We start from the raw sequence: 21,281 nt of genomic DNA, 5'->3' as shown, positions 1-21,281 counted from the left end.
TGTTCGGGAAGCAGATCTCCGGACACTTGATATCCAGACATCTTTGTGGGGAAAGGGTCAGGACTATCTAATGATGAACATCAGACCCCGTAAAGACTCATTATATGGCTCTTTTGAAGAACTTCTTCGATTTTTCTGAAGTATTGCTTCCAATGAAAAGGTAGATATTTTTTAAATGTACGTTTACAATATGAGACTCCTTTGTGACAAAAGTGCAGTTTTTTTGTAGTGTTGAATTGAGTAACTTTTTGACTCATTGCCTAGAGACCTTTGATCACATGTTCCCATCTGTCTGAGCAACCTTCCACTGGGTGATAAGGCAACACACTAATCCACATCTATGGTGGATTACATGGTGTTTGGACATGCATCCAATAACTGTAAATATATTTTCGTTACTTTCATAATTTATCTAAAATAGATTAGGTGCCTGTAATAAATTATTTTTAATTTATATTACAGCTAATTAATTTAATTGTAACGTTGGAACGCCAACGGGTACATTTTTGTGCAAAAAAATGTGGTCAATGCACTTGTACAGAAACGAGGCCTCTGTATTAATCAGGAGTAGAGAAACACAAAGTCCAAAGGTGCGTTAGATGGCTCAGACGCCGCGCCGATCAGGTTTCTCCGTGTTCACCCAACACAGGAAGTCAAGTACCACAGCGAAGCTTCCTTGTTTTGCTGCTTTCTCACAAACCAAAACACAAACGAATGTAGATTATGGCTTGACGTTTATATTCACGCAAAGCTAACTGATGGTTTTCTCTATATGGACAGTCATGGGTGGCTCGAACATTGCTCTACTGATTTGCAGTCTGTCGGCCTGCTGGCCTCCTGGACAACCTCTGGGACAAGGTAGGGGTCTGCACAAAGACAAACAACACTCGGAAGAGCAAACACCACTCATCTTGTTTGTGTTGGATTTACATTAGGCCTATTCAAGTGTTACCCTTGAACCCTCAAATTGCTTTATTTACCTTTACTGCCATGCATTCGGCAGTGTCATAAAGTAGTCTACTACACCAAACCTATCATCGTGTGTGTTTGTGTCCCAGTACCCCTGCGATTCGCTGCGTTGGGGGACTGGGGTGGGGTTCCAGTGCCTCCGTACTTCACTCCTCACCAGAAGTCCATCGCAGACGAAGCTGATTGGCTCGCCCGGACCGCGGGTCTGGACTTCGTCCTAAGCCTCGGGGACCACTTCTACTTCAACGGAGTGAATGATGTGGCCGACCCCCGCTTCAAGGCCAGTCCACGCACCTGTCCATCCTAACCCCGTTGATTTATTTACTTTTATTTAACCAGGGATAAACCCCCATTGATATTAAATGTACATTTTCCAAAGCAGGGATACATGGTGAAACCTGACTTACAATGCGACACTTATTTTCGTAGTCTCTAGCATATGTGAGGTATTTTCATAACAGTTACATTTGACTCATGTGTTACTTGTTTCAGCCGCAGTGGAAGTTTGTTAACACAGAACGATGTAGGCCTAATCTGTTACGGAGTCTGCAGGGTTTATAATTATGCATCCTGAACATGCAGAGGTTATGGTGTGTTCCCGAATCCTCGAACGCCAGATCCGAGTCGAAAGTCGAAGATCTCCCAGCTTTATTGCGGCATTTCTCGAAGGCACGCCCTCTTTTTGTCTTTGTATTTCGAAAATCTGAGAGTAGACCGAGATCAGTGATGACGCCCTCAACAAAATGCCTGCGCCCTTGAAGAGGTATATATTTTTTGTATTTGTACCACGTAGGTCATTTTAATGTCGATTTTAAATGCTCTTACACACTTGATTACATTGTTACTTTATTCCGGTCACCAATTTATACATTGCATGGTCTTGCTGTGCGTGCAATACAATGTAAAGTTGTGTTGATTGTTTTCGGGCTGGTTTGCTAAAGACGTTAATGCAGCTAACAATAAACAACGACTAGCCAATTTCATGCCACAAAGACGAACAGGAACGCTTTGAATACTCCGTGACCGGAAGTGACGTCAAACGTGCAACTCGGAAGGCTGGCGGCTGAGGATTCAGGAACACACCATTGTACTTTCACACAGAGCATGCCATTTGACGACGCTGTGTACTGTAGAATGGGGAAAGGTCGCCTCCTTGTGTTGGGAAATCGTTAGGTTTCCCTCTAAAAAGCCTCTAGTTTAATTAATTCTAGAATTGATTCAGGGTGTTTTATTTAAGAAATTATTCAATACAACAATGGTAATGTTTAACGTTTTCATGTTGGATAATATAGCAGCTCTCTTTTTTATTGTCTGCCAATAACTTATCTGGGTTTTTCGTTGTTCTGACACAGTACACATTTGAGAAGGTATTTTCTCACAAGTCCTTGCTGGCAGTTCCATGGTACCTGGTGGGAGGGAACCATGACCATCGCGGGAGCATCTCGGCCCAAATTGCCTACTCCAACATCTCCCACAGATGGTAGGGCTCAAATCGCCAGGCAGACCCACTAACCACATGTTGGCAATAACGTACCTTCTTGTTAACTGAAGAACAACATTCAATATTGATTCCACACCTGGGAAGTTAACTTAAGTAAATTGGTCAAATACTAGCCATATTTTTAGGGCCAGTGATATCGACTCACAGAACCAACATTTTTTAAAAATCATTTTAGTTATGAAACTAGAAATATTTAGTTCATAATCAATACAATTTACACATTATTACAATTGAGGGTTCTCCATTGTGAAAGAGACAAGGAGAAGGTCTTTCTAACTCTCTGTGTTTCCCGTCACATTTGACCTGGGAAGGAACTACCCGTCCCTTTACTACGAGCTCCTGTTCCCGGTTCCTCACACCAACGTGTCGGTGACGGTGCTGATGATCGACACCGTGGTGTTATGTGGGAACACGTACGACCAGGAGCAGCCGAGTGGGCCGGAGGACCCAGTGGCCGCAGAGATCCAGTGGGCGTGGATCCTCTCTAGACTCGCCCACAGCAAGTAAGCAACACGGCCCTCGTTTCTATCCCCCTAAAGGTGATGTGGGGAGGGTTTAACAGCTGTCATTTGATGGCTACGGCAACAAATGATAGCTGTTAAATCCTCCAGCCATCCGTCCGCTGTCAGTAAGTCAAGTGCTCGGAGAATATCTGTTCTGGTTGACTACTGATGCCTCTATGAGACCGTTTAGATAGCAGACCACTTCTGGGTCTTTCTGGCCAATCATCTCTTCCCTCATTGGTTCAAGGATCCCTCTTGCCTTTTTGGGTCGTAAATTTGGCTCCGTTATGCTCTTTTCGGTTCACTCGCTCTACAACTAAACAGTGTTTCTGTTTGTTCACATCCCGCAATGAACCGGTTTACATTTTATCCAGGATTTAATCTAATGTATTCAACCCCTTATTGACTTTGTCAGCACATTCTAATAAATAAGAGTTAATACATTTGTGATGTGAGATACAAAAACTGCTGCACCCTACTCTACATCTACATTTGAAAAACACACTCTACTAAGGTTATACAAATATAGATATTTAGGTAAGAGATCTGTAATCGATGTGATGTACCCGGTGCTCAGTGCCCTTCTAGACAGCAGATAATAATAATAAGCTGTGTGTTCATGTTCAGCCTCTATATGGCAGCAGAGCTGCACATGTGCTCATAATTCTAAGTCAGTAGAAGCTCTTCAATAGTGGACCATGTCCCTACTGACGGACTTCACTAGCTGTCATCGCTGGGAGATTGATCCTGTATTCCTCTAATGCAGTAAAATAAAATAGCTAATATATTGCCTTCTAAGCGATGCTAATGGCATTCCTCCACCATGGCTGAGGAGGAGGAATCCTGGCAGGGTGATTCAGTCACTGGTGAAGAATGTAACGCCACTGTCGTCGTTCATTTCTAACCCTGCTGGACGTGCACTTAAGGGCGCACTCACACTAGGCAAGTTGGCCTAGTGTGAGCAAGTAGATGTGGTTTCGCAAGAATCTAAATTTCTAGATGACGAATTACACACTTCTTGGTGGTCGCCATGTGTGCTGAACAAGAGCACTTCTGAATAACCGCTGGCGTGCTTCCCCTTTTGAATACACTGCAATATCCTACATATGTACAGTGTTACATAATTGTTATAGAAATGGACCAGATAGAGTATTCAAGGGGAGTTGGGTTCACTATACCGTAACAGGGAACAATGAATACGGTGCATGCTGCATGTTTTCTAAACAAGGCTTGAAGACATTATTTCAGCAGTGATGTTTAGGCTGTCTGGCATCAACGATTAAGAATCCCTGCAGCAGTAAAACTCTTCTATTCAGTATAAGAAATACTTGTTCACTGGTTAGAAGGAACAGTTCTTCTCACTTTGCCGTCCCACATAACTTTCCTGTAAATGAAAGACTCATTATATGTTATGGTCAGGTTGAGATTTGAGATCACTTCTTCTGAAATGATTCTGTGTTGGTGGTCACTTGGTCAGGAGAATGAGGTCAACCTAAGCTGCCTTGCCCAGGTGTTCCAGTTTGAGGGCTAATTGGTGTGAATGCTGTAGCATTCACAGCTTTGAAATCCTACATATTTATTTTTCATCTTATTATTCCGCCACTTTTTCTGCAAGCATCTCCTTCGCCATACTTCAACGTAGAAACATCATTCAAACATTAAAACGTTCAGCTCCATTAGTAGTATTATGCTATTATTTTTCTCATTGATATTATTCATAATTCCCGAGATATTCAACTTTATTCACCGAAAATTGCCCCATTCACTCCCATTCAAAATTCAAAAAACGCTGATTCACCCTTCATCCGATTCAACCCTTCCAACATTCAAACCTTCATAACTTGGTCAAATTTCAACCGTTTACCATCATTCAAAGAATTAAACAGATCTACACATTTGTATCTTCAATAATCTTCAAACAGAATTTCGATATCATTTATAGTTTTTTCAGATTCACAGTTTTAGTTTTAATTCCGGATTCGTTTTCAGTTGCTCTCACTCTAACCGTTTGCCATGGCAACAGCTCGTTGACCAATCAGTGGTCTCCAACAGTCGATATTCAAATGAGGCTGATTCATCCTTGACTCGATTCAACCCTTCCAACATTCAAACCTTCATAACTTGGTCAAATTTCAACCGTTTACCATCATTCAAAGAATTAAACAGATTTACACATTTGTCTCTTCAATAATATTCAAACATAATTTCGATATCATTTATAGTTTTTTGAGATTCACAGTTTAGTTTTATTAGCATTAGCGCTGAAGTTAGCATTAGCGCTGAGTTAGCATTGACGTTACCGTTAGAGTTGACGTTACCGTTAGCCCTGACGTTAGCATTAGCGCTGAATTAGCATTGACGTTAGCATTAGCGCTAACGTTGGAGTTGACGTTATCCCTGACGGTAGCATTAGCACTGAAGTTAGCGTTGACGTTAGCATTGACGTTAGCATTAGCAAAAAAGTTAGGATTGACGTTACCATAAGCGCTGACGTTAGCGTTGACGTTAGCGTTAGCGCTGACATTTGAGTTGACCTTAGCGTTAGCGCTGAGGTTAGCATTCAAACATTAAAACGTTCAGCTGCATTAGTACCATCTTGCTATTATATTTCCTAGATTCAGCGTCTTCATTCTACAGGCTTCATTCTACCTTCAAAATGTTCATCAGATTTCCTAGATTCAGCGTCTTCATTCTACAGGCTTCATTCTACCTTCAAAATGTTCAGCAGATTTCCTAGATTCAGGGTATTGATTCAACATTCAGCTTCAGCAGTAGAGCGGAGCATTTCAGCGTCAGCAGACTTTAGCAGTATGACTTCAAAACCATTCAACTCATTCATAGTTCATTCTACAGACTTCATTCTACCTTCAAAATGTTCAGCAGATTTCCTAGATTCAGGGTATTGATTCTACAGGCTTCATTCTACCATCAAAATGTTCATCAGATTTCCCAGATTCAGCGTCTTCATTCTACAGGCTTCATTCTATCTTCAAAATGTTCAGCAGATGTCCTAGATTCATTGCAACGATTCTTCAACGTGCAGCATCAGCAGTAGAGGGGAGCATTTCAGCGTCAGCAGACTTTAGCAGTATGACTTCAAAACCATTCAACTCATTCATAGTTCATTCTACAGACTTTATTCTACCTTCAAAATGTTCAGCAGATTTCCTAGATTCAGGGTATTGATTCAACATTCAGCTTCAGCAGTAGAGTGGAGCATTTCAGCGTTAGCAGACTTTAGCAGTATGACTTCAAAACCATTCAACTCATTCATAGTTCATTCTACAGGCTTCATTCTACCTTCAAAATGTTCATCAGATTTCCTAGATTCAGCGTCTTCATTCTACAGGCTTCATTCTACCTTCAAAATGTTCAGCAGATGTCCTAGATTCATTGCAACGATTCTTCAACGTGCAGCTTCAGCAGTAGAGCGGAGCATTTCAGCGTCAGCAGACTTTAGCAGTATGACTTCAAAACCATTCAACTCATTCATAGTTCATTCTACAGACTTTATTCTACCTTCAAAATGTTCAGCAGATTTCCTAGATTCAGGGTATTGATTCAACATTCAGCTTCAGCAGTAGAGCGGAGCATTTCAGCGTTAGCAGACTTTAGCAGTATGACTTCAAAACCATTCAACTCATTCATAGTTCATTCTACAGACTTCATTCTACCTTCAACATTTTCAGCAGATGTCCTAGATTCAGGGTATTTATTTTTCAACGTGCAGCTTCAGCAGTAGAGCGGAGCATTTCAGCGTTAGCATTCACACCGCAATACCTTCAGGGATTGCAATTCTAGTTGCAGTTGTTCAGCTTTCTATCTTTGTAAATTATAGATTTGGTGAGAAGACTTTAGTCAGTCAATCAATCAAACCACTAATCGTTTGTGTGCTTTTGTTGTACACTCAATTATAGTATAATTTTATACTAGATATTCTGTATCTCGATGTCATCTTGCGCTTGTTAATGATTATTTAAAGGTTAGGTCATTTCTGTCCAAAGTGCTCTCATCACAAAAATAACAAAATACGTGATTTGATGACATTATCAAGTAGCGTGTCATTTAATTCGTAGTAGCATAATAATAACTGAGGATAATGTTATTTGAGGAAGCCCAGTGCTGTTATCTGTGGTCAGAGCAATCATTTTCAAATAATGATGAAATGAATCAAAAATCAAATCAGCATGAAAGTTGAAACGTTATAAGGGTAACGTACACATTACAGTTTTGCCCACTGAATTTCATTTGATTGACTAATTATGGTGGTAGCTGACAGAGGGGTGACAATGCTTTCAGAAAGACATTGGACATTCACGCTCTGAATAACGGCGACTTGAAGCTGGAAGCAAAGCCTGTATCATCGCAATGAGTCCTGTGTGTAGCGGTGTGTACCTGGTGTGTAGCTTGTGTGTTGCTGGTGTGTAACAGTGTGTACCGGCTCAGCTATTTTCTCTATAGAGCCATTATTTGGTTCTAATTCATACACAATAGGCAAATTATAAAGTGTTTTTCCCTAAATAATTGCCAAATCAATTTAAAAAGAAAGAATCCCTTTTTATCAGTGTATCCTGCGAGCTATGCAACAGTAAAGAGCAGGTAAAGATCTGCTCTAGCTCTAGTGAGGGTGTAGCACACATGGACTGTATGCTATACAGATTAAACCGACCCAATCATATGTGTACAATGTGTCAACTGTCGTAGACTTTCTTCACACCAAACAAACCAGCCACAAACCGAGTAAACGGTTTGTAGATTCGTTGAGATTCAGACTGATTTCGTTTTTCTGGCATCCCTCATACTAATTTGTACAGAGCTCAGGAGGTGACATGGGAAGACTTTTTTTTCATAAAAATTGCATGTGATTGGTAACTTGCACACAAGCTTTAGTAAGTCGCACACAGGCTTTAAATAAATATGTTGTGTTGTTTTGCAAAACACTGTGGCTTAAGTGTGCTTAAAGTTTTGTAGATCTAGGTTGATGTTTTGCTCCTTGAGTGTTATTAGGAATGGAAAAAGTGCGTAGTTCAAAACGTGACACAGCTTTTACTTCTTCGCCACCTAGAGATTGTTATGTACGATGTGATCATTCAAAAACCCCGTTATTTCCCATAGACATTTGACCGAGGGAACCGGGAGCCTCGGAGGCTGGATTTATTCTTCAGAGGTCGACTCAGGACTGCAGTCATGTGATTGGCTGAAAACGAGGGAGGCATCTGATTGGCTATAGAGAGTTGCTTATTGAAAAAAATCCATTTGTGAATTCAGTCCATGGACATAAAAGATCCAGTCACGTCAGGAGAGTCTCAAAAATGTGCAAATAAATGCAGACCAGTTCATTCACACACAAATGCAAACAAGTTCACAAATGAAATGTGTCTTGTTAATTCAAGTTGAACAGTTTGTATATAAATGTAACAACATCCAAATACATTTTTGATGAAAATTGCAAATATTTTTTTCATTAATATATTTATGGATTTATGTTACATATATTTAAAACAAGACACATTTGTCTGTGGATCAGAAATGTGTTTGTGAAACTTATGGTTTTATTTCACATTTATACATACCGATATCCATTTGTGTTTGCATTGAAATGATTTTGTGAGAAGAGAGTAATTTATATATAAATCACAATATACAGTACATTTGTGAATCCTTCTCTGTGCATTTATTATCAATGAGACTGTTCTGACCCCGTAAACAACAGCCTAGTTTCTCAGATTCACATCAGGTGTCGTGTGTGTCATCTAGGTCAACATCGGCTCTTTTCACTTTCTCTCTTTTTGTTTCTACTATCGGTGGACACATGAAATGAACCTCAGTGAAATATTCTGTCTTTGTCACTTTGGATTTAGCTCGTATGGCCATTACTAACAACCAGGACTATGGTGGCTACGTTCCGCAGGTCGGACTACCTTGTTGTGGCTGGTCACTACCCCGTGTGGTCCATCGGCCATCACGGGCCCACCCCCTGCCTGCTGGAGAGGCTGCGTCCGTTACTGAAGAAGTACCAGGTCACTGTGTACCTGTGTGGCCACGACCATGATCTGCAGGTGAGGAGCACTTCAGTGGGACTGGGGAGTTTAGTAGGACTGTAATTTAGTTTACCTGTGGAGTTTAGTATGACTGTGGAGTTTAGTATGGCTTTGGAGTTTAGCATGACTGTGGAGTTTAGCATGACTGTAGAGTTTAGTATTACTGGAGTTTAGCATGACTGTGGAGTTTAGCATGACTGGAGTTTAGCATGACTGTGGAGTTTAGCTTGACTGTGGAGTTTAGTATTACTGGAGTTTAGTATGACTGTGGAGTTTAGATGTCTGTGTGCAACTGAGACAGTAGGGTTTAGCATGACTGTAGTTTTATATGAATGTAGTTTGGTATGACTAGTAACTACTGTAGTTAAATGCTTTAGTATCATATTGGTGTAGACAGTGGGGTTTCGATGACTGTAGTTTTGTATGACCTTGTAGATTAATATGACCGGAGTTGGGTATGAGTGTGGAATTTTTGTATGATTGTAGGTTTGTATGACTTTAGTTTAGTATAACCAGGTAGTGTGATAGGACTTAACTATCAGTTTAGCATGACTGTGGAGTGTTGTTTCTCCTCAGCCTTAGTGACATTTTCCCGTTGGCCATATTTTATATAATCATAACTCTTCAGGCTTACAGAATATTCCAGTGAAATAGTAGTAAGGACATCAACTGAAGATGTTTTTAGTTTGTTATGATTGCACCTTTACAATCATCTTCCCATCAGTTCATCAGAGAGGATGATGGGAGCTCCTACGTCATCAGTGGCAGCGGGGTCGTCAGCGACGAATCCTCTGATCACAGGGACAGCGTACCGTTGTCCTGGCAACTCTACTCCAGCCCTGTCAATCACACATCTGGAGGAATGTCTTACTTTGAGGTCACAGAGAAAGCAATGTCCATCAGCTTTCTACAGACGGATGGGAAATGTGTGTACCGCGCAGAACTGGGACCTCGCAACACTTGAGGGGTTGGGTTTGTTGTACAAATGTCGAATTTGATGCTTAGAATCAGCAATTTATTAACCATATTCACAGTTTGATAACTTAAGCTCCTCATTAGATATAAATTCCTTAACATTGGCAGAGGAACATGTATAGAGTTAATGGATTTGGGATTCGGGGTTAATAGACATTTTTTTCTTTTTTATTCTGATGAAAATTGCCCCAAATTTCATCAGGCAAACTTGTAATGTCAGTTATATTAGTGGACAAGCCAAACTGCCGTAGATAATGTGTTTTTTTGGGTAGCCCAGTCCTGTTGTCCGCAGTTGTAACTTCATAACGTTACTCTACACATTAGTGTTTCTCACATAATTAGATTCTAGCTTTTGGTAGTGGCTGACGGAAGAGAGGATATTGTTTTTAGTTTTTTTTCCAAGTTTGAAGGAAGGATATTCAACCCTCTGAATTGCAGCGATTTGACACGGGGGACTAAGACTCGATCAGCGGTATCAATCCTGTGTCTAGCAGGGAATAACCCACTACTACTGACACTACTACTACCACCATTACAACTACCACTACTGTCATTTTGTATGCGTTGAAGGATAAATGAATGAAAGCTATCGCTTTCGGGGGGTCATTTGCAAATCATAAACACTAGGTAACACAAGGAAAAACATTATTTTTTTGTTTTATTGTGATGTATTGTTGAATCAGTATTAGTTGTTTACAAGTACAAATGATACTAATTAATTTCATAACAGCCAATCAGTGTTCAAATCAATGTAAACCTTTTCAAATAAAAACATATTTTTTCTATTTTGGGAATTCTTTCTATGACTTAATTTAATTGTTTTAGTTTTTTTAGCAATACAAATCGAACAAACTTGCGTGAACATTTTTGAACAACATAAAAAACCACCATCATACATAAAGAGCAATTTCATTGCTTTTTTTAAATAATAAATAATAAATACAAAAATATAACATACTAGTTTTTGATTTTCCATTATTGTGTAGTCTTTCAAGATCAAACCCTTATCTCCCATAGTTAATTTAAAGTTAGCCGTAAGAACGATAAATAAATAAAAGCCAATGGTACCGTAACCAGAGAGAGTTAAAAATCAGCAGTACTATTCACCAAGGATATACAATGAGCTTACCAGGGACCTCCCATTAGTCTACCTAAGGATTTGTATAAAAATATATACTATTCACAGAAGCTTAGAGTGAGTTTTGCTCACGTTTTCTCACTCTGGTCGGCGTAGAACTGTAGAGCTAGAGCTAGAGGATGAGAAAAGGTGGTTTCACAGAAACCAGGGTTGAGAGTACAATTCCAGCGTCCCACAGTGGAATGTTGACCTTGCTGTGGCCCCTCTGTGTTTCTCCCCGCCTTTTGAAGAGGACTGTTGGATCCCACCCAGCAGCTGTACCATGCCCATCAGCCCTGCCCCCCCGCACACACACACACAGACACACACACACACGTACACACACGTACACACACACACGGCGTTAAGCTGATCACAGAAGCTCGCGCTCTTTTGCGGTCTCCTGGGCTTTTCTCCGGCACTTGAGGCAGACCACCGCCACCACGATGGCCACGGACACAATGACCAGGATGAGGAGGATGCCCCCCGCGATCACTGGCACCGAGTACACTGTGGGAGGAGGGGGGGGGGGGGGGGGTTACTATGTGCTCTGTACATTACAGTGCATACAGGACAATATCAGTCTGGCCAATCGAACTAGTGTCTCTCTTGACTTCACTAAAACATCCGTCACCATTATATTTTGTCAAAATGATGCTGATTGATTTTAACAGCAGCAGTTTGAATGAACAAATCTTTAACAAGAACGGACCGAACTGATTCTTCTCTCGCGTTCTTCTTGTTCGTTCTCAGATTCGATTCCTCCCAGACACTCTAGTCGCTGACTCACTGTTCGTTCGCTGACTGAGTGTCGAAGAGGGAGAGGCTTAGCGAGCGAGCCTACGATAATACGATTCAATATCAGTGAAATGGTAAATGCATGCTGTCTTTGTACTCTCTGTGTCACGCCAGATTAATCAAATATTTGAAATATTTGTCTCGTTCTTTCATGGTTCGTTCTCAACCCGGGCCCCCCACCACCATCATTGCTAAATCAAGTCTATTATCTTGCTGACATGTTAAGCATCCAATAATCAACTACACCTCCCCCATCCCGCTGCATTTGGTTAAAGTTGTAATGTTGATTGATGACCGACTTCCACGATCGTTTGAGAATGAGAACGAGGGAGGAGCTGAGTCTGACGGACTCAGCTGAGAACCGTGCACTCCATCATTCCATTCACCGCTACCGGAAACTCGACTGAACGAACGAAGGAACGAACGATTCTGAACGAATCCTCTTGGCGAACTGACCGACGCGAACTTATCGACGCGAGCTGAATTAAGGAAAAGATTCATTGAATCCATCGCTAGTGTTCACATGAACCTCCCTGCTCCAAGCAGTTGGCCATGGCTGAGTAGCACTGTGTCTTATTCTAAACACACAAACACAATTCATTCCCTTACTTAAAGTACTATATCAATATTGACAGCAATGCAGATCCCTAGGATGGCTGAGTAGATTGGATGCTTCGACATCAAAGTGGCGGCTCTGTAGTACTTTCACCCTAAAAACTATTCATAGCGCCAACCACTGATTGCGCGGATGTATGTACTGTGAAGCACCGCATCCCCCCCCGCACTTCCTTCCTCTTTACCTAGTTCTCCATACCGCTGGTGAAGGAATCTACTTCCCCTCTGTGAAACCCCTCTGTAAACTCTTCACCCCCTCATCTAAACTTTGAAATTCACCTTAGAGCCAGGTTGCCTTTAGAATCAGAAGATATTCCAGACATCGTATATATTCCTTTATATTAAATGATCTATTCCCTTCAGCGCTTATTCTATTCTATCGCCTTCACATCAATCCACTTGTTGTTAGCCAAGATGCAGCAAAGCATTATTCCATTCTACTCCATTCTATTACAAGTCTGCAAAGAATGTGGAACGATTCAGAGCATACATTCTTCTACCCTAATTCCTTCTTTCTCTACGCAATCTATGGGATTGATTCATATTCCATATCTTATTGAATCATATCACGGACAAGGGCGTTATTTGATCATGTCAAATCTCATTAAACAGTGGAGGAGTCATCCAGGGTACCAACATGCTGTGATAAGTTTCTCTCTCACCATCAGTGAAGGACTTCTCCCCTTCGGAGCACTGGGTTTGGCTCTGCGCCCCCAGCCGCTTCCCAGGCTTGCGACTGGGGATGTAGGCCTGCACCTCGAAGCAGTAGCTCTCCCCCCGGTCCAGCTTCTTCAGCTCGACCACACTGCCCGCCGAGGTGTATTCTTTCTGGGGGAGAGGAGCCAACAGGTCGGGGGGTTAAATGTCTGGATGTATTCTTTCTCTTTGTGCCGACATCCTGTTCCTGCTAGAGGGGACTGATCTTTCACCTTGTATGTGAAAGTAACAAGATCAAGGTCTAGGGTAGGGAAAGCCGGGGGAAAATATCCCAGGTTATTGCTTAACTGTTTTCAGTTTTATGTATTATAAATAAATGTATCATTAATCAGATTCTAATTTATATTTTTTCTGTAATCTTTAGAATCGAGAAAGCTTTTTTTATGTTGGCTCTTGCCTCGTCCTGACTTAGTTCTTATGGGGGCTTAGGGTTAAGGGCCTAATGTGGGCCATGTGACCGAGCTAGGACGTGTGATCGGGGTCTCTGCCAACACGCCAGACACAACTCGCGCAGTACACTCGGGCTGTACCTTGCTCCTAACTGTCTGGTGCTGGACACAAGGGTCCATGGCCGTACTTTGCTGTTAGCTCCTAACTGTCTGGTGCTGGACACAAGGGTCCATGGCCGTACCTTGCCGGTGCTGGAGTGTCTCCTGTAGGTGACCCTGTACTGGAGCTCATCACCGAACACGTCCCTGATGGACTGCTGCTGGTTCCCGTCGAACAGCGCGGTCAGCGGGTCCATAACGTTCAGCGTGACTGACCGCTTGTCCTTCCCCACCACAATCGTAAAGTCCGGTCTGTCGATGTCAGCTGGAGAGCAAAGAAGAAGAAAGAGGAGAAAACGTCAAATGTATTTACACAGCCTGTAAGAGCCTTTTTCAATTCTCAAATTTCGGATCAATTTATTTCCTTCCTGGCTGCTTGTAAACCTGTCTACCTGCATAACCCCCTACCTGCCTGACTGCCTTCTATAACCTAGAATCCTCCAGGATCTAGAGTTGATTAGACAAATGCGCATCAAAGTCCCAAGTTGAACAACATCTTTAGAGGTTTAAGAACTTTGGGAAATTTGCAACACAGCAATTCAATGCAGTTGTAAAGGCCAAGGCAGACACTCACACGCGAGAACAATTCCTAGTACTAAAGTCCAGACCTCGCAACTACTTTTTCTATTTATGAGAATTACACCAGAGCCCGTCTGTCTCTGATTCTCTAAAGAAGTTTGTGTGTGTGTGTGTGTGTGTGTGTGTGTGTGTGTGTGTGTGTGTGTGTGTGTGTGTGTGTGTGTGTGTGTGTGTGTGTGTGTGTGTGTGTGTGTGTGTGTGTGTGTGTGTGTGTGTGTGTGTGTGTGTGTGCGTACCAGTGTGCCAGTGTCTGTGAGGTGCATGCATGTGTGTTTTGACAATTTAGCTGGCCCTGAGGGAAGAGACCTGAAAGGGCTCTGGAATGGATTTTGGTGTAGATGTTAATTAGTTAGTCACAATTATGTTATGATAGCATAAATGTTGCGAGGAGATTGCCGTGACAAATACTTTATGAGACATGCGTCAATGACAGAAGCACACGATAGTTGTAGAAAATTCCTATTGAATCTGTGCATGCGCAGTCTCCTCTCCAGCAGAGTGAACCCAGAATAGAGTTTCACAAAGCCTTTTAACACAGTCCCGCCTGCGATGCCTTTGTCCGTACATCATGTGGGGGGAATGTTGACACACAGGAGGTTTCCTGGTATACATAAGGGGGTCAAAAGGGGATCCCGGTGACCGGTCCACCCCAGGGAAAAGGCTGACAACAAAGGGAAATGGATAACAACAGTTAACGGATCGGGTTACTAGATAACAACCTGAAGAAGTCAAAGCTTCAATTAATAACACTAGACAACATATGGATTTACTTCACGCCTTTGTTATATTGTGCCAGAGACCGGAGGGAGGAGGGAAGGTGGAAAATAAGAACTATTATTCAGTGCCAGCTGTTGGCAGATATGTGTCCAATGTTCACATGAAGTGAAGTATATCTTTTTTTATACGATTTAATAAATATATTAGGGCCAAAAGTCGTGTTGCGCAGCATATCTCGGGCCAGTACAAATGTCCTTTCTACAGGACAGAGTCCCTGGCTACGCCCCTGGATGTCTGCTGTACGGGTTTGGTTCTGTGAGCTGTGTGTGTGTGTGTGTGTGTGTGTGTGTGTGTGTGTGTGTGTGTGTGTGTGTGTGTGTGTGTGTGTGTGTGTGTGTGTGTGTGTGTGTGTGTGTGTGTGTGTGTGTGTGTGTGTGTGTGTGTGTGTGTGTGTGTGTGTGTGTGTGTGTGTGTGTGTGGGGACGGACGGACGGACGGACGGACGGACACCTACTGTCTTGGTAGGGGCAGAAGGCCTGGGATCGGGTGTAGGGGGGCTCGACCAGGTCGGAGGCGACTCCCCGCGGTGGCTCTGACTGGACCACGGCGATGTAGCTCTCCTTCAGCCGGCTCAGGGAGGCCGACAGGTCACACATGGTCTCTCTGCTCTGGATACAGTGGGGGTTATTCTCACGGTTCTCGCCCACCCTGGAACACAACAGAACACATTTAACACTCACATTTAGGGCATTTAGCAGACACTTTTAAATTGACATGTAGAGCATTTATTATTATCATTATTACTTTTATCCAAAGCGATTTACAATAAGTACATTTGTCGGAGAGAGAAAGAAAAACGACAATATATCTCTGTCGGTACAGTAAGGCTGTTCATAGAAACAAGTTCAAAGCACTAGCAATCGGTTAACCCCTTCCCTGTTTACAACAAGGATAGCTAGGCTAAGAGGCTACACTATAAGAATACATGTCAAAATAAGAACAATCCATTTCAAACCAGCTCTTTGTGGAATACATATTTAATTTAGGAAGGAGGCGGCAACTATCTGAAGATCCAGGGTCTAAATAAATTATTCCTCTAAACCTTTTAGTGGATCAATGTCTTATCTCCCCGATGCTGTCTCCCAAGGTCATTGTGCAGTATGTCTATTCCTGAATACAATGCTTCTGGGAGGTTTCTGTCTGCTTAAGTCTTATTGGGGGATTGTTATGGGTTATGACTTAATAAGATCTGAATATTGATAAGTTATTAAAAACACTGAGGAAATGTAATCTTTGTATGTATATTATGACTCTACTTACACAGAATATTGCACGGTGTAGGAATAGTTTTCAGATGGTTTGGGTCCCCATGTCAGCAGGGTTTTGAAGTTAGTTGATATCCAGGTGACATTTTGTGCTCGTGGAAACTCTCCTGCTTAATGAAATGAATGAATTCAAAAACGGTAGATTTATATGTATATTATATATATCCTTAATAATACAATAATATTGATAATATTGATTGTAAATTGTGTTTGTGTGTCTATCTGTGGGGGGAGGCTAAGTGTGTATGTGTGTGTGTGTGTGTGTGTGTGTGTGTGTGTGTGTGTGTGTGTGTGTGTGTGTGTGTGTATAAATATATATATATATATATATATATATATATATATATATATATATATATATGTGTAAACATACACGCACAGTATACTTCACTAACAGTGGTGCACATGTGAATTCATTATATTCCAAATACATGATCATAAATCTTACCTGACACCAAGCATGTGAAGAATAAAATGTCTATAGAAAGCGCCAAAAGTGCTTCTTTTGCCCCAATTTTCCACATTGTTTTTAAAATAATTATCCGGGAAATTGATAAAATCCAAGTACCGTTCCGTGGGTCTATACTTCAAGGTGGGTGCAGCCTCGATTTTACAAAAAGAAAATAGTCTGTTGATCTCTCGGAAAAGACTAAATGAACCTGACACCTCACTAAATTAACCACTGCGCTGAGCTTGTGCGAATGAGTTGAAACGTCTTTCGGCGCGTATTAAATACCTCTCTCCACGGTCCCGTCTCGACTTGATTTGTACGTGGGCAAGGCTTATTACGAAGAGCGCCTACCATATAAGGAGTGTCTGGGTGTTCCGGCGTCAGAAGGGGATGGAACACATTCTGTCGACAATGCCTCGGACGGTTCATATATGCAGGGCACATATGGCGCACGTCCCTGTTTAGGACATCCTTACGTCATATCCAGACCGTTTTAAGGACGAAGGTCACAGAGTGGATAATAATTAAACAGTTTTCACTATTCTATAACTCGATTCTGGCATGCCAAGGTCCGACAGATTTAAACTGTCCAATAAACAACGCAACAGAACCGTGCCATTTTTGGAATAAGATATGCTGGGAAACAATCAACAAAATATTTTTTCAGAAAGACTCCTGAATATGGAATATTGCTTAGGTTGACTACACATCACAGAACTATGAGAGCTCCTATTTAGCTAGGCCTAAGTAATGACAAGCTTCAACACAGAACATCATTTAATATCTTCTGTGAACATGTGTCAATTTATTTTGAATAATTTCATTGAAAATATGGGGATCATCTATCATATTTAATACTCTAACATAGAGGTTTTGGTTCAGTGTCCATACAGAGACTTATGGCGGTGTCAGCCTCTTGGCTGGGGACCGGTAGTAGTATGAATGAGCAGACTGGTATGTTGAACCACATGGACACCATGGTGATGTAATATGCTGAGCTCACCACGGTGCAGCCTGACTCATGACCAGGGACTTCACTGAACACTTCTGTCTCCTGGAAGTCGCATTGATCTCACAACCTATAAGCCTAAAAAAAGCTTCCGTAAAAGCTTCTAAAATAAACATTATATAGGAGCAGGCATGACAGATTTCCATACAGAAACTTCACTTTAAATGGTAAATGGTTAACACGTTGCATAAGTCCAGGCATAATGGGATGTTTTTTTACGTGGTAACCACAGTAACATTATGGGTGGCTGGCTCCCGACTCCAGACCGAGAGTGACGTGTCTTTTTTCCTATAGTGGCTCGGCAACGCTGACCCCGTTCCAGCAGGGTCCCCCCTTAACCCCCCCACGCCCCCTCAGCCGTATTCTAGTGCCGCCAGACAGTAGCCCGCTCAGCCCTGGCTTTGAATGTTAAGTAGCCCACTGACGGGAAAAGCTGAATGCTAATCCCAGGCACATGGAACCCTAGCCCAGCCTGCGTACAAAGGGAGGCAAACAGACAGACAGACAGGACGCTTTCAGGAAAAAATTCTCGTCAATGGAAAAAGTTGTGCAGTCGAGTCTGGATTGGGATACACGTGACTTGATTTGAACAATTAATAACAACAAACTTTCAAATGAGATATATTCCACCACAGGGAATACCTTCATTGGTTCTTTGGCGCAATTGACCATGGTCTTTGAGGGATGGAGCACCGAGCCATGCCAATGTTCACAGCTTTGTTCTCAGGCCTGTCGTCTAGCACGGTCAGGAGGCAAGTAGACAGGACTGTTTATTCGTTAAAGTATGTCCCTCTTATCCAGTCTGAGCCTTGCTCAAAAACCTCCACTTGTAAGGACCCCCTTGAAAATGAGATGGGTTCATCTCAAGGGGTTATTCTTAATAAAATAATTTGAATATATAAATGCTCTCATTACAAACATTGTAAAAGTTAGACCCATATATTTGTTGGTATAATGGTATATAATGGTATATAAAGTGGTTGATAATGGTTGACACACACACAGATAAAACACATACACACACAAATAAACGTACGCAAACACACACACACACACACACACACACACACACACACACACACACACACACACACACACACACACACACACACAGCCACAGCCACATCAAACCACATTAAGCATGCAATCTTAGACTGGGTAGCCCCGCCCATTCTGCCAGTGATTTGAGTTCGCCCTGCACAAGGGTCTTTCTGCTTCCAATGCGTTTTTTTTGCGGGAGCCAATCCCCAAGCTGGCTTTTCCCCTTGGTGCGCTACAGAGTCAGTTGAACTAGGCCCGTTGATCATGTCTCATGTTCTTTAGAAAATGACGGCAACTTCCCCAGACCAACGTGCAATCTACGATTGAGCTTGGGCCCAGCAATAGCCAGACTAATGCAATCTTGTTTCCAATTAAACCAGTGATTCATGCCCATGTGACGCAGCCTATGTCCATTAAGACGTGTTTATCATATATAGGGGACTTTCAGCGGGTCAGTCTCTGAAAGTGCTTCCCACTTCCCCGCAGTGACACAAACAGCGTTCAACAACCCTAAGCATGTGAAGCGAGCAAGAAATGGAGGCACACACAGTAATTCCCCCACTAGCAGGATGACTATGGATGCAGTTTGTTTGCGGGCAGAGCTCCTGAGTGGTCAGTAGTCCGCTGTACAAATAGGGTGCCGTCGCTTGGCCTCCTTCCTTCCACCTATCCCAGTGTTCCTTCCGAATAGAAGCAACACTGATCCTTTACAACCCTTCTCTCCCGGAGTGAGAGCTATTCCACTCCATTAGCACTGATTACTTTCCCAGGCCAGTCCCCCAGGAAGTAGAAAGAGTTAGAAGCCCAAACAAGATCTTAGAGCTGGGACCACACTTCATCCGCTCCGCATATATACTGTTTGTTGCACACTATGTTTCCCAGCCTTTCTGGTCTCCTGTACGTCTATCCCCCATGGCCTGTTTGTACAGAGAACCCAAACCACAATGTATTCCTTTGAACTCCAATTATACTATTATTATATTGTAATAATATATTGGAGTGACAATGGTGTTTCAAATGGAACATGCAGAGGCTTCTATCTCTGCTCTCAACAATCAAAATGTAATATTGAACAATCCAACACCTATCCATACATCATATTTCTTATTGGATGCTCAAATGAATGATTTAACCCCTGGAACTCACTCACGTACCCCCTAGGGTCAGCTTGTTCCCTGGGGTCCAACCAGCAGAGGAGCTCTGCTGAAGAAGACCATTCCTTATGGCATAGTTACTCTGTCGTTCACTAGCAGCACCTTACAGAACCAGCAGACGTAGATGCTCAACCTTTCAACCCTTTACATTTCCTGCTCCTTTTGTCCCTTCCATTTGACTACACGAGGCGGCAGTAGTTCAAGGTTTGTGTCGCGGTGTCCCTGAGCAAGACGCCTCACCCTGATTGCTCCTGACGAGCTGGCTATCACCCTGCGTGGTTGACTCCGCCATCGGTGTGTGAATAAATGGTTGTAAGTCGATTTGGATAAAAGTTTCAGCATAATCCCCAAAATGTAAATTATATTATGGCAGTTCTGGTCAACCGGGTTCTCCTCTGTCACGTCCCTTCGCAACATTTCTTCCTTCCTGCCTCACAGCAGATATGTGGGTGTTTGTACTTGAAAGTTTACCTTTGAAGTCCTTGGAAACGGTTACAGTTTGTATCCATAAAGCTGCCCACTACAGTAGTTTGTGAATGAGTCAACGCCAAGGCTCTTCAACCTCCCCTATCCTCTGTTGATCCTGCTCCCCATTATCACCTCACTGTTTGTTCCACTATGGAGGAAGTTTCTGAGAACTCCTTCTGACCCAAACAAATTCCATGACAGACGAAGTGGAACCCCATGGAGCACATGGGAGGTCGGGAGAGCCAGGAGCTCATACTGTAATCAGTCTCACAGTGGCCTAGCAGGGCCAGCAGAGGGTTATTTATTTCATATTTGATAAGAAAAGCACAGCTCCTTCATTAGGGTCTGATGGAAAATATTTATATTTTATGGATGATTCTTGACATGCAGTACCTGTTGTTTCCTATTACTATGTGCATTGTTCTCTTTATTCTCATGGTTATGCACTGGACACCACGATTGTAAGTGTAAACCTTATTTGGCAATAAAGTCAATTGTCATTCTGATTCTTAAACTGTACTGCTATTTTAGAAAAGGAAAGCCTAGGCCAACGTCTACCTCTCTGTGTGTTGTGATTTAGTGATTTTTCAGTCCATTTTTTAATGAATTCTGCCAGTAATTTAGATCGTGTAATTGCTGTTTTTCTCTTATAAGATATTCACCATACCTTATTTTTTCTGGTAAAAGGGTAAAAAGAATTTGCTTTGTGGCTTGCAATTGGCAATCAATCTTTTATGCCAATGATAGCACATT

At 42.2% G+C, this 21,281-nt stretch overlaps 2 protein-coding genes across 4 annotated transcripts; one reads left to right on the top strand and one right to left on the bottom strand.

The window, feature by feature from the left end:
- The first annotated feature begins 49 nt into the window (after positions 1-49).
- acp5b (acid phosphatase 5b, tartrate resistant) lies at positions 50-10,779 on the top strand. Of its 2 annotated transcripts, XM_056583835.1 has the most exons (8): positions 50-160; positions 265-380; positions 781-858; positions 1,059-1,249; positions 2,322-2,449; positions 2,782-2,973; positions 8,885-9,032; positions 9,739-10,779. In XM_056583835.1, the coding sequence occupies exons 2-8, from the start codon at positions 341-343 to the stop codon at positions 9,976-9,978; spliced, it is 1,017 nt and encodes a 338-aa protein (XP_056439810.1). In that variant the 5' UTR covers positions 50-160; positions 265-340; the 3' UTR covers positions 9,979-10,779. The 2 variants fall into 2 exon arrangements, with proteins under 2 accessions (XP_056439810.1, XP_056439811.1); XM_056583836.1 differs by lacking the exon at positions 265-380 and having other exon boundaries at positions 9,739-10,778.
- On the bottom strand, positions 6,608-17,179 carry f3a (coagulation factor IIIa). Of its 2 annotated transcripts, none has more exons than XM_056583837.1 (6): positions 16,854-17,179; positions 16,401-16,515; positions 15,595-15,788; positions 13,868-14,049; positions 13,182-13,347; positions 6,608-11,616 (listed from the first exon to the last, which is right to left on the bottom strand). In XM_056583837.1, the coding sequence occupies exons 1-6, from the start codon at positions 16,927-16,929 to the stop codon at positions 11,480-11,482; spliced, it is 870 nt and encodes a 289-aa protein (XP_056439812.1). In that variant the 5' UTR covers positions 16,930-17,179; the 3' UTR covers positions 6,608-11,479. The 2 variants fall into 2 exon arrangements, with proteins under 2 accessions (XP_056439812.1, XP_056439813.1); XM_056583838.1 differs by having other exon boundaries at positions 16,401-16,512; positions 16,854-17,175.
- Between the last annotated feature and the right edge of the window lie 4,102 nt (positions 17,180-21,281).

Source organism: Gadus chalcogrammus, chromosome 23 (assembly GCF_026213295.1).
Source record: "Gadus chalcogrammus isolate NIFS_2021 chromosome 23, NIFS_Gcha_1.0, whole genome shotgun sequence".
NCBI lineage: Eukaryota > Metazoa > Chordata > Actinopteri > Gadiformes > Gadidae > Gadus > Gadus chalcogrammus.
The sequence above is the reverse complement of the archived record's forward strand: the minus strand, read 5'-3'. Positions and strand labels throughout refer to the sequence as shown.